This window comes from Hemitrygon akajei, chromosome 8, assembly GCF_048418815.1.
Source record: "Hemitrygon akajei chromosome 8, sHemAka1.3, whole genome shotgun sequence".
Classification (NCBI taxonomy): Eukaryota; Metazoa; Chordata; class Chondrichthyes; order Myliobatiformes; family Dasyatidae; genus Hemitrygon; species Hemitrygon akajei.
Window position 1 is genome coordinate 104,620,020 of NC_133131.1, and position 12,615 is coordinate 104,632,634.

General features: G+C 43.2%; 1 protein-coding gene and 1 long non-coding RNA gene across 2 annotated transcripts in view; one reads left to right on the forward strand and one right to left on the reverse strand.

Annotated features, from left to right (window-relative positions):
* Positions 1-323: 323 nt before the first annotated feature.
* fignl1 (fidgetin-like 1) lies at positions 324-4,359 on the reverse strand. The gene is made up of 2 exons (XM_073054332.1): positions 4,285-4,359; positions 324-3,293 (listed from the first exon to the last, which is right to left on the reverse strand). The coding sequence occupies exon 2, from the start codon at positions 3,281-3,283 to the stop codon at positions 1,133-1,135; it is 2,151 nt and encodes a 716-aa protein (XP_072910433.1). The 5' UTR covers positions 3,284-3,293; positions 4,285-4,359; the 3' UTR covers positions 324-1,132.
* Positions 4,360-4,444: 85 nt separating this feature from the next.
* LOC140731451 (uncharacterized) overlaps positions 4,445-12,615 on the forward strand; it is a 45,867-nt gene continuing 37,696 nt past the window's right edge. Inside the window, exon 1 of the long non-coding RNA XR_012099835.1 lies at positions 4,445-4,580. This is a non-coding gene — a long non-coding RNA (uncharacterized lncRNA). The remainder of the gene's footprint in view (positions 4,581-12,615) is intronic.

Genomic DNA, 12,615 nt, shown 5'->3' on the forward strand with positions numbered 1-12,615 from the left:
TAAATGACTCAATCTATGTGAAGCCATTCTACTATGCAAAATTGAATCAGCAGGGTATTTGTCAAGAAACAAGAGTTGAAAAAAAAGTATTACTAAGTCACACAAATTTTGTAAGAGCAAATTCTCAGATTCTTTGGTAGTAATTTTCTAAATTGCATAAGGACAAATTTTCATAAGTTTGAATGTCTTTCCCAACTGCCATTAACACAGGGCTAAGCAGTATAGTTTTTAAGTATTCTGATAACCACCAAAATTGATGTTGGTGCTGTTTCTGATTAACTAAACTTTTAACTACAGCCAAACCTGAAGAGGGTGCATTTCTGGATAATGTTTTATTTAGCAAAATTTTATAAATCAAAAATAGCTGGAACAAATGTAATATGGACATTTTAAAACCATGTATTTACAGCAGAGTTGTGCAGCATTTCTAAGATTGAAAATTAGTTGAATAAATCAAAGCCATATCTCAAAGAGTGAATGGGTGATAACAAATCATGAATATTCATAAATCAAAAAACACATTACATAGAGCATTTACACAGCTAAGTAACCATTTTTTGGCACAAAAGAAAAATAGTCTACTATTGCCTTGGCTTTGAATTGTTTATTTCTAATTACTAATTAGAAAAAATATCAAAATATTTATTTCAAATCCTCCAGCATTTTTGTAAATTTTTCCCTTTTGAAATCCAAACGAACCACCAAACTGTCAAAAGTTTTCAAATAGGTGATCATATTGAATTGAAATTAGTGTCCATTTGGATAATTGCGATGGAATATTTAGTCAAAATGTAGGGCAGAAAGCTGGGCCTGCAATTGAACCACTGCACATACATCAATATTTTCACTGTATTTCCTCATGGTTATAAGATTACAATGACATACCATACAGAGGTACCATTTTGTGCAAAATTTACCAAAGAGTAAAAGAATTCCATATTTTGAATTATAGTACACTAATCATTTGGAACAAAGCAGTTTAAACAGATTTGAATATAATAGCTTATTCAAAGTACCTAATCTGTAAAAGTCAACTTTATTGGATATGCATAAGGAAATAAATATCAGCAAAAGAATTTCTTTAATAAACTTCGAAAAAACACTCCTACAGTCCTGAACAGCTTTGCAATGGTCATCGACCACAACCAAAAGTTTTATTCCATTCTTCATATAGCTCCAGGTCTTTTGCAGAGACACTGGGCCGAACATTTACAAAAGCATTTTTAAAATCTATGAATTTAATAGGACGAACTTGTTCTCGTGTGATAGTAGAGATGTCTGCCATATGGATGCTACGAATTGGCCCCAAGGCTGCCTCACGACAAAGTTGAGCCATGTCAGCACCTGAAAATCCCTTAGATTGTTCAATGATTAGCTCCAATTCCTCTTGGCTCAGGGAGCAGTTTTCACAAGACATCAGGTTCACTACTATATGCCTCCTTGCTGTACTTTCCGGCAGAGGGATATATAGTCTTTTGACCAAACGTCTACGAGCTGCCTCATCTATTTCTTGAGGGCGGTTTGTGGCTCCGACCACAAGAATTCGATCATCTGCTGAAGTAGCAGCACCATCCAACTGCACTAAAAACTCAGTTTTTATTCTACGAGAAGAATCATGCTCCCCATCAACACGTTGCGATAAAAGAGAGTCAATCTCATCAATGAAGATAACTGCAGGCTGGTGGCAGCGTGCTACAGCAAACATCGCACGGACCATTTTTTCACCTTCTCCAACCCACTTCGAAGTCAGTGATGAAGCACTAATACTAAAGAAGGTAGCTCCTGACTGACATGCAATGCACTTACCAATTAGAGTTTTACCTGTTCCAGGGGGGCCAAATAAAAGGATTCCTTTGGGTGGACCACGGAGCCCTGTAAAGATATCTGGTCTAAGCATTGGCCAAACAACTATCTCCTTAATTGTTGCTTTAGCAAAATCCAACCCAGCTATATCATCCCAGTTCACTGGGGGGCCATGGTCCATGATCTCACTCATAATTAATTGAATCATCTTTGGCTCAAGGTTCTTCAGACGCTCATCCACTGGTTGGGAAGGTTCTAAAGAACTGTTTCCATGAGGCAAAGACATTCCACCATTTTCATCACTGTTATCCTGCTTTGCAACTGGAGAAACAAATTTGCCAAACAAACCACGAGACCTGACCGTGCCCAGTGATTTCTTTAAGCTATTGTTTGTTGTTGCTGTTGTTAAAGGCAGCCGTTGAGGTGGATTGCCACATTTTTTCAATTGTTCAACATGCAGTTGCTCTTTAGCAGTTTTAAAAGTAACCATGCATCTCTCATCAGTGGCACAGGCATCACTTCTCATGCTCTTGGTCGTGCTGTCAAAACTTTTTTGATTAATATTGGTCCAACTTTGATTTTGAAAATGTCCGTATGACATGTAATTATATGAATCATTGCATCCACTGCTAGATAAAGAGGAAGACTTCCTTTTTGATGTAGTACTAGATGTTACAGGGGGCGATTTGTTATCAAGAGTCAAACACTGTTCAGAAACAGTGCCTTTCTGACTTGCCAGAGGTCCAGAACAATTTGTCACTTTGCTTAGTTTCAGCATGGGACTATTGTGGATACTTTTATAAGAGGCTAATGTGGAAGTGCTTGAGGAACCTAAAGCATTCATCTCATCATTCCCCAGATTAGCAATCAATGGATTTTGCACCTTTTTCATTCCTGCAAAGGCAGTAATTGTGGTTGAAGTATTTGAAAAATTATTTCCAATTTTATTTTGTGAAGGCACTTCAGCAGGTGAAATAAAAATTTTAGATACCGAAGACTCTGTATCAATGGAAGATATAGTTTCCATTTTATGATGGTCTGAATTTGACTTGTGATTAATTTTCCCAACCACAGTTGAAACATCAGCTGCTGATATTAGCAGATCCCTCGCTTTATTGCAGGACTTAAACATCTCTTGAACACATTTTAATTTGCAAACATTGTCTGTTGTCAAAGACGACTGCCACCGGCTACCTTCATTTCTCTGACACTTTGATAAACTCAGAGCACTGTCAGCATAATTATTCAACCCAATTTCTGCATTGTCTGAATCAATAATGGCCGCATACTTTTCAGTACATCTCCTAAATATGCTAGCAGTACACTGTTCCGAGATGTCGGCATTTGCCCATGCATATTGCAGCTGCATTAGATGCCCACGATAAGCATCTGCCTTCTGTCCAGGGGTGCAATCAGCGGATATTATATTGAAATAATGCTTCTGCCATTCACTGAGGTGCAGTGCATCATGAGACTGCATGTTACCAAACCTGCACAAAGGAAAACAAAAATTAGCATTTCTAAATTACAAAAACCTTAACTTTTATTCACATCATTTTCTCAAGATTTTTACCCTGCATAAAAATAACTGCCTAAACCAACAGAGCTGCCTTTCAAACTTGCTTTAGAGATCACTTTGACCAGTTGACAACTTTAAATTGTAAGTGAATATATACCCAAGCTGAAGGAGGCACTGCTATTAAACAAAAGGCCTTATAACCTTTATTAAGTGAAATAGGTTACATGAAAAATACTATAAAGTCCTGCCATCCTTTCACCATTGAGAACCACTATTGCATCCTCACGTCATTGCCCACTGCTCTCTTTTTCCCTCTCAACCCCTTCCTGATTTAACTTCCTCACTCTATCAATCCTCCCCCAAGCTATAACACTGTTTCTTGCTACCCCTTATTCCCCTACCCATCTTCCCTTGCCAATCCCTCCCTATTCTCATCCTCCACTCCTACTCTTCCCTGTTCCTCCCATCTTTATTCCTCACTCCTATTTTGCACCATCTCCTCTATTACATCTCTCCTGACCCTTCAACTCCTTCCATATTCACCATACCTCCCTATTCTCTATTTTCACCCCTCCTTTCCATTTATTTAAGACTTTCCCTACCCCATTCTCCCACATTGCTTCTGCCCACTCACCCCTCCCTCCACTCTACATTGCCTCTCCCTTCTTGCCACTCTCCGCCCTTCTCCCCATCACTTCACCTAGCACCTCTCCCTTTTCCTCATTCCCCTCCCTTCTTCCATGTCCCCCTCTCCTCATCCTCTCCCTCCATGCCCCCCATTCCCAGTGCCCTTTGATGTTTTCTCTTATCCTCGTCCCCCTCCCTCCCTCCTTCACGCCCCCTCCTCATTTCCTCGCCCTTTGACGTTCCCCTCCCCCCTTCGGTGCCCCCTCCACATTCTCCTCCTCCTGCCCTCCACGCCCGCTCTCCTCATTCATTCATTCATTTACCCTCCCACTTACCTCCTTCACCCTTGGCTCTGCAGCCGCCCGCCCTTCGCAACGCGCGCCGCTAACAACGGTCACTCTCCGGCTCGAGGGGCAAGATGGTCGTGTCCGAGTGCAGCGGCACGATCGCGCGCCACCCGGCGGCGGGCGGTCAGGCTGCAAGTGCCGGCGACATGGCCAGTCCAGCTCCCCAGAGACCAGGAAACGTTACAAGTGACGTTACTATATGCACAAAAAGAACATCAAAAGGAAAGTGAAATATAAAAATACAGACAATGATATTTAAGTGCTGAAGAAGAAATTGTTAAAAGGTAGGTATGATATTGATAAATTAAAAGCAGGAGATTCACCGTTCAAAATACTTATACTAATATTTTCACTGAACTGCACTATATGCGAATAATGAACATTCCGTGATTCCATTACGGGACTTATACATTATTATGTTAAAAGTGTTAGAAAATGCCCTGACTGTTAAATGTTCATACACACAGACCATGAATTCAAACTCCCTCCTTCCACACTAATCTTCGAGCCACACATTTACCTATCTGAATTTATTGACCTGTAGCAATTTGTATGTGGCTGAGGTAACAATTCAGGGTATATTACCCTGTTGATTCTGCATTTTAATTTAGATCCACAGCTGCTCAGATTCCTCAGCAGAATCTCTTTCCTTATTGTTCCTACATGGATCAATGCAGTTGGGTTTTTCCCTTCTCACTCCAAATTTTTTTTGCAGATTAGACGAGACATCCTAAACCCTGGCACCATGCCTACAACATAGCTTTCGGGCCTCTTGATCCTTGAAAAAGATAATGTGTCTGTTCTCCTAACAATACCGTCACCAACTATAACTACATTTCTCTCCTTTCTCCTCCCTCCCCTTTGAATGGCTCTGTGAACCACAGTGTCACAGTTCAGTTGCTCATCTTTCCTACAGCCCCACACTCATCCTCACAGAGAGCAACGACCTCAGACCTTTGGGCAAGATCAAAGGCTGAGGCTCCTCCAGCACTACCCCTTGAATTCCACTACTTGCCTCACTCGCAGTCAAACGTTGTCCAGGGCCACAGACCATTCATGAAGTAGTTAATATAATGGGTATGACTGCCTCCTGAAACACAGTGCCCAAATAACTCTCTCCCTCCCTAACGCATCGCAGTGTTTCAAGCTCAGATTCCAGGTCATCTACATTGAGTCTGAGTTCCCCGAGCAACCAACACTTACTGCAGCTGTGGTCTCCAGGAACCACTATGGAGTCCACCAGCTTCCACATCATGCAGCTACAACACCTCACCTTATCATGTATCCCTAATTGGTTTAACTTTTTGTAACCTGGTATCTTTTTAGTTAACTAATATAAAAGAACTGATCTGTTTTTACCTCCTTTCACCATTGCCTCCTTGATAAGGTCTCTCATCTTAGACTTATCCACTCACACACAATGGTTGGTCAAAAATGGTTGACACAATCGTGGCTAACAAGAAAAGTCAAAGCCAACATAAAAGCCAAAGAGAGGACATATATAAATGAGCAAAAATTAGTGGGAAGTTAGAGGATTTGGAAGCTTTTAAAAACAAACAGAAAGCAACTAAAAAGTCATGACGAAGGTAAAGTTGAATGTAAGCTAGCCAACAATATTAAAGAGGATACCAAAAGCTTCTTCAGACACATAAAGTGTAAAAGAGAGGCAAAAGTGGATATCAGACTGCTAAAAAATGATGCTGGAGAGGTAGTAATGGGGGACAAGGAAATGGCGGAGAAACGGAATAAGTATTTGGCATCAGTTTTCACTGTGGAAGACTGTAGCAGTATGGCGGAAGTTCCAGATGTCAGTGGTCATGAAGCGAGTGAAGCTACCATTACTAGGGAGAAAATTCTTGGGAAACTGAAAGGTCTGAAGAAAGATAAGTCACTGGACTGGATGGTGTACACTTCAGGGTTTTGAAAGGGGCCGCTAAAGAGATTGTGGGGGGTATTAGTAATGACCTTTCAAGAATCACTAGAATCGAGAATGGTTCATGAAGACTGGAAAATTGCAAATGTCCATCCACTCCTTCAAGAAGGGAGAGAGGCAGAAGAAAGGAAACCATAGGTCAGTGGCTGGGAAGATGTTGGAGTCAATTACTAAGGATGAGGTCTCAGGGTACTTGGAGACACATTGTAAAATAGACCATAGTCAGCATGGTTTACTCAAGGGAAAATCTTGCCTGACAAATCTGTTGGAATTCTTTGAAGAAATAACAAGCAGGATAGACAAAAGAAAATAGATTGATGTGTGTTTGGATTTTCAGAAGGCTTTTGACAAGGTGCCACATATGAGGCTGCTTAACAAGCTAGAAGTCCATGGTATTACAGGAATGGATAAAACAGTGGCTGATTGCCAGGAGGCAAAGAGTAGGAATAAAGGGCACCATTTCTGGTTGGCTGCCAATGACTAGTGATGACACATCTGTCAGTGATTTGGATGATTGAATTGAGAGCTTTGTTTCAAAGGTTGCAGATGATATGAAGATAAGTGGAGGGGCAGGTAGTTTTGAAGAAGTAGAGAGGCTACAGAAGGACCTAGACAGATAGGAAAATAGGCAAATAAATGGCAGACAGAATCCAGTGTTGGGAAGTGAATGGTCATGCACTTTGGTAGAAGAAATGAAAAGGTTAACTATTTTCTAAATGGAGAGAAAATGCAAAAAAACAGATGCAAAAGGACTTGGGAGTCCTTGTGCAGGATTCCCTGAAGGTTAATTTGTAGGTTGAGTCTGTGGTGAGGAAGGCAAATACAATGTTAGCATTCATTTCAAGAAGACTAGACTATAAAAGCAAAGGTGTAATGTTAATACTTTATAAAGCACTGGTGAGTCCTCACTTGGAGTATTGTGAGCAGTTTTGGCCTCTTAATCTTAGAAAGGAAGTTCTTATTTCTTCAAAAATGCTGAAACTGGAGAGGGTTCAAAGGAGGCTCACAAAAATGATTCCACGATTGAATGTTTTTTTGTAAGAAGAATGTTTGTTGGCTCTGGGCCTGTATTCAATGGAATTCAGAGGAATGAGGGGTGACCTCAGTGAAACCTACTAAGTGGTGTAAGGCCTTGATAGAGTGGATATGCAGAGGATGTTTCCTATAATAGGAGAGTCTAAGACCAGAGAACACAGCTTCAGAATGGGGGAGGGTGGATCCTTTTAGAGCAGAGATGAGGAGGAATTTCTTTAGACAGAGAGTGGTGAACCTGTGGAATTCTTTGCCACACATAGCTCTGGAGGACAAGTCTTTACGAATATTTAAGGCAGTGGTTGATAGATTCTTGATTGGTCAAGGCATGAATGATACAAGGAGAAGACCAGAGATTGTAGCTGAGATGAAAAGTGGATCAGCCATGACGAAATGGTGGAGCAGACTCGATGGGCCAAATGGCCTAATTCTGCTCCTATATCTTATGGTCTTAAAATAGCCTCCAGGACCTTGGCCTCCACCTCTTCTCACTGAAGCCTGCCTCTTGAACCAAAGCCTCAGTTTGCCACTCTAAGTCTGTCCTCTCCTATCAACTGCTGCTCCCACAGTGGCCACTCTACTTAAACCTTATTTCTTTTTATTGGTTTAAGTGACTCCTAGCCTAGTTTTCATATCTCTCCATGGCCTCAATTTCCTTCTGTATTTTCTTCCATTTAATGAGTATGATTATTAATACCTATGCTTTAAGCTGGCAAGGTCCAAGGCTCTAGAATTACCTTGATGAATATCTCTCTCTTCAGACATTCTGATTAACCAACCTAATACCTAATGTAGCTCAATGTCAAATCTTATTTGATAAATCTTTAGGGATGAATCTTTATCATATGATAGTTCAATATGTTAAAAGACCTTTTGTTATACATTCTGTTGTCTTTGGCAGTGCCACAAAACCTGAGTAGGGCAGAAAATCAAATGCAATGTAAAGTGGAGTCCTAACTTATTGTTCTCTTTCCTACATTCTTGGTGAAGCCCAATTTTACCTAATTTTCAAATTAACATTGAGACATAATTTAGATAGATGATCAATGATTGAACATAGAATAATGAATAATGACTGTGAAGTAAACGATACAGATATGTGGTGGGAATGATTCCTGTGGAAGATTGACATAGTCAACTTTTTCTGTATTATAATTAGATGCTTAAGTACAAACTGAATGATAAACTTAACCCCTGTTTCTAGGCAATAGAGTCTTAACTTATGGTACATGCACCATTCAGGGATGGGCTCCACCTGTACCTTGCCCTGGCAAATCTCACGACAAGAACAGGACTATGTTTGATTAATAGGACTGGATGTTACAATCTCTAAAGTTTCTGCACTGTACTTGACTTGAGTGGAAATAGTTCTTAAAGATGACCACTAGATGATGTTACTACCATTACGACACATCTTCAGTTGTGTACCTCGACATCACTGGGTGTTTCGGCCTTTTATCACAAGACACCCTCAGCCGAGGCAGGCCCGCCACAGGCTGATCAGGTCTGGGTGTGTGTCACATGGTGAGTCTCTAGATGGTCACTTGGCAGCCCAGACAGCATCCCTTCTTTTCAGCCACAGCCAGTGACTGCTCATTCTGGCGGCATTAGCAAGTGCTTTGATTGCCTTCCTGTGGGCCTGCCCTCTGACTCCTACTTCCCTCAGCAGCCTTACGGTGGAGCTGGCTACAAAGCCCCTGCACCCCACCTCAAATGGGTGCACTTTTACTTTCCAGCCTCGCTCCTCTGCTTCAACTGCAATGTTGGCATATCGCAGCCTTTTCCGTTCATAAACCTCATCAACAGCATCCTCCAAGGGGACCGTCAGCTCAGTGATAAAGATGCGCCGACAGGAGTTGGACCAAAGGACCAGGTCAGGCCGCAGGTTGGTCATTGCAATTTCAGGTGGGAAGGTAAGTTTCTGGCCTAATTCAACACACATTTCCCAGTCCCGGGCTGCACTCAGTGGGCATGAGCCATGAGGCAAGAGGTTAGCCCCCAGCTTCTCTTCTTCCCGGATGAAGGGTGGTAGTTGTGGGACCGTTGTCTGGGCATTGAGAGGCCTAGCGTTGGTCGTTACTCTCTTACTCAAGTTCAGCTGCCAAACTCCTCAGCACTTGGTTGTGTCGCCGGGTGTATCTGCCTTGTATTAGGCTGGTCTTGCAACTAACCAAGATGTGCTTGAGGGATGCCGGAACTGCGCATAGAAGAGAGGCTGGATCCTCTCTCAGCCAAAGATTTAGGTTTGTAAAAGAGGGCAAGACATCATACGTTGCTCTGATGATGAAGCTCAATCTATTTGACTCCATGCTGCACAGTTCACTCCATGTGATTTTCCTCCTCTCAACACCCTCCCACCTCATCCAGCAGCCTAGCTTGGTTTGGGATGTTGCTTTGGCACATCTGGCTGTTTCTTCTTGGTGGCGCACCTCCTCCTCCACCAGGTGCTGGCGTTCAGTTGTAGTAGCCTTTGGCCAGGTAGGTTTCATTACTCCAAGGCCAAAGCCTATTCTGCCCTGTTGGACATAGCTCACTATGTCCCAGTGTGGGAGGGTGGTTTCTGCATCCAGAACTGCTGCGGCTGGGGTCCATTTCTTCCCTGTTGCTAGAGCAGGAGCAACGCCTCTTACGATTGGGTCCCGAGATCTTTTGAGTGTCATTTCCAGCCTTGCTTTGGCACACTTGTATTCCTCCACCAGGCTTGAAATTGGCAGAGAAAGGGCTCCGTTCCCGTAAAGTCCTATGCTGCTAAGGCATCTCGGTAACCCAAGCCACTTCCTCACTTGTGAGTTCACCAGCCTCTCCAGCCTATTTGCATGAGACATCGTGACCTCATAGATGGTAACTGGCCACATAAGTCGGGGCAGCAGTCCAAACTGAAAGCACCAAATCTTCAACCTCCCTTGGAGAGCCGTGTTGTTGATTAGCTTGAGGCCACTGATTGTATCCTGCCTTAGTTGTTCCACCTGCTCGATGTCTCTGAGGTCTGTGTTGTACTAACGTCGGAGGGTTTTGATGGACTTCTCCAGGACAGTTGGTATTGGCTCAGCAGTGATACGAAACCTTATGTCGGTGAGCTGGCCTTTGACAATTGAGATACTGCAAGGCTTACTGGGTTTGCTTTCTAATCGTGCCCGTTTGACGTTTCCCTTTAGTTTATCCAGCAGGCGTTTGGTGCATGCTTTTGTTGTTGTTATTGTGGTCATGTCATCCAAGTACGCCCTGATTGGAGGAAGATACAGCCCATTCTTCAAGCATTTCCCTCTGACCACCCATTGTGATGCTGGGATAATGAGCTCCATTGCCATGAGAAATGCCAGAGGAGAGATGGTACAGCCCGCCATTACGCCTATCTCAAGGTGTTGCCATGTGGTGGTGTTATGTTGTGTTGTAACACAGAACTGCAGATCCTGGAAGTACGCTTTGAACAGCTTTGTGATGACCTCTGGAACCTGGAAAAAGTTGAAAGCTGCCCACAAAGTCTCGTGAGGCACCGACCCAAAAGTGTTGGCAAGATCTAGGAAGACCATATGCAGGTCTTTCTTTTCTTTCTTGGCGGTTTGTATCTGGTGCCAGATGACCTTTGCGTGTTCTAGACATCCTGGGAAACCATATATTCCTGCTTGACGTGTTGACAAAGTTGTTGCTCTGCAAAAAGGCTGAGAATCTTTGAGCCATGACACCAAAGAAGATCTTTCCTTCCACATTCAGGAGACTAATCTGGCGGAACTGATTGATTGTTGAGGAATTCTTCTCTTTGGGAATTAGTATCTCTCCTGCCCTTTGTGATGCCTTAGGTATAATTCCTTTCCCCCATGCCACCCTCATTAGAATCCAGAGGTATTTCAGGACACCGGGGGTGTTCTTGTAGAGCCTGTATGGGACACTATTGGGCCCTGGAGCTGATGCTGATCTTGCTCGTTTACTTTCCTCCTCCCTCCATGTAGGGGGCCTTATGTCCTTTTGGTGCTCAGGTGGGTGGATTAGTGGCATGTCATTCGGAATGGTGACTAGCTCACACCTCTGGTTGTCAGAGTGGGTCCTCCTCAGGTGCTCCTCCAGTTCCTTCACAGGTACTCTAAGGACCCCGCTCTTCTCAAAGGAGCTTTTGACAAACTTGTAAGGGTCTCTGTAAAAGCTTGCCTTCACCTGTTCTTTCCTCTTGTGTTGTTTTCTCAAGCATTCTACTCTTCGCAGCTTTGTCAAGCACTGCTTTATTTCTGCATGTAATACCTTGAGTTCTTTCCTTTCCCCTTCTGTGGACTTGCTCCACTGTTTCCTCAGTTATCTCCTTTCCTTCACCAGTCTTTAGATTTCCTGCTGTCTCCTGGACTTAGGCTGGACTGAAGGTTCCTTTTGTGTCCTGTTTTTTCACTCCAAATCTCTCTACCCCATAGCTGTATATGGTGTCTCCCCACTTCTCCAGTTTTCTTTTCACACTTCCTTTCAGTCCTTCTAGAAGATGGACTAGGTCTGTGTTGATGATCTCCCACTCATTCTTCTGGCAGGATTTAGGCCACAAGATTTGGGGCTTCCTTTCTGTTGCTGGCCGTGGCTGGTTGGGCTCTGGACTCATGTCTGATGGTGGATCTGTGCTTGGTTGAACTTCGCCTGGGGTGCTGATACCCTGTGGACTGTGGTGTTTGTCCTGCCACTGGGCTTCACTCGACTGATTTGATCTACCTCTTAGAAGGTAATGGTCAATGCAAGGCCCCTCGCCGAGCTCCCTCAGGCACTTTTTCCTGGCCTGGTGGATCTTAAGCCCCTTCTCTGATGTTATCTTTGTCCAGCCACAGATGCAGCATTGTAGTTTGTGTCCTGCCGGTGCTTCTGCTCTGTCAAATGCCATGCTAGTTGTCTGTTTCCTTGTTTTTATTCCTAGGTCTGTTACCGTGTAGTCTGTCAGTGAGTCATCTTGCACCCCCACTCTCGCAGACTCGAGGGGTATTTTTCATCTTGAAGTTTTCGCAGCAATAAATGGGTGGATCTAATATGCTGTCTAGCGATGGATCCTGCTGGCATGAGTAGCTGGCCTATGCCAGCCCCGATGGGGTCTGTTCCCTACCATCAGCAGCCTCTCCAGGCCGTCACCAGGTCTTTTCCTGGTTGTCAGCCGCCCTTTCGCAGTGGTCACTAGTTTATTCCAGATATTCAGTTTGATTAATAGGACTGGATGTTACAATCCCTAAAGTTTCTGCACTGTACTTGACTTGAGTGGAAGTAGTTCTTAAAGATGACCACTAGATGATGTTACCACCATTACGGCATATCTTCAGTTGTGTAGGGCTTTAAGCTAAATCACAAGGGTGTGGGTTCAATAACTTTGAAAAGTATGAATGAAAAGGGAAGGAGAA

Coding starts and splice junctions, on each gene's coding strand:
- fignl1 (XM_073054332.1), bottom strand. CDS start 3,283: ATGCAGTCTCATGATGCACTGCACCTCAGTGAATGGCAGAAGCATTAT.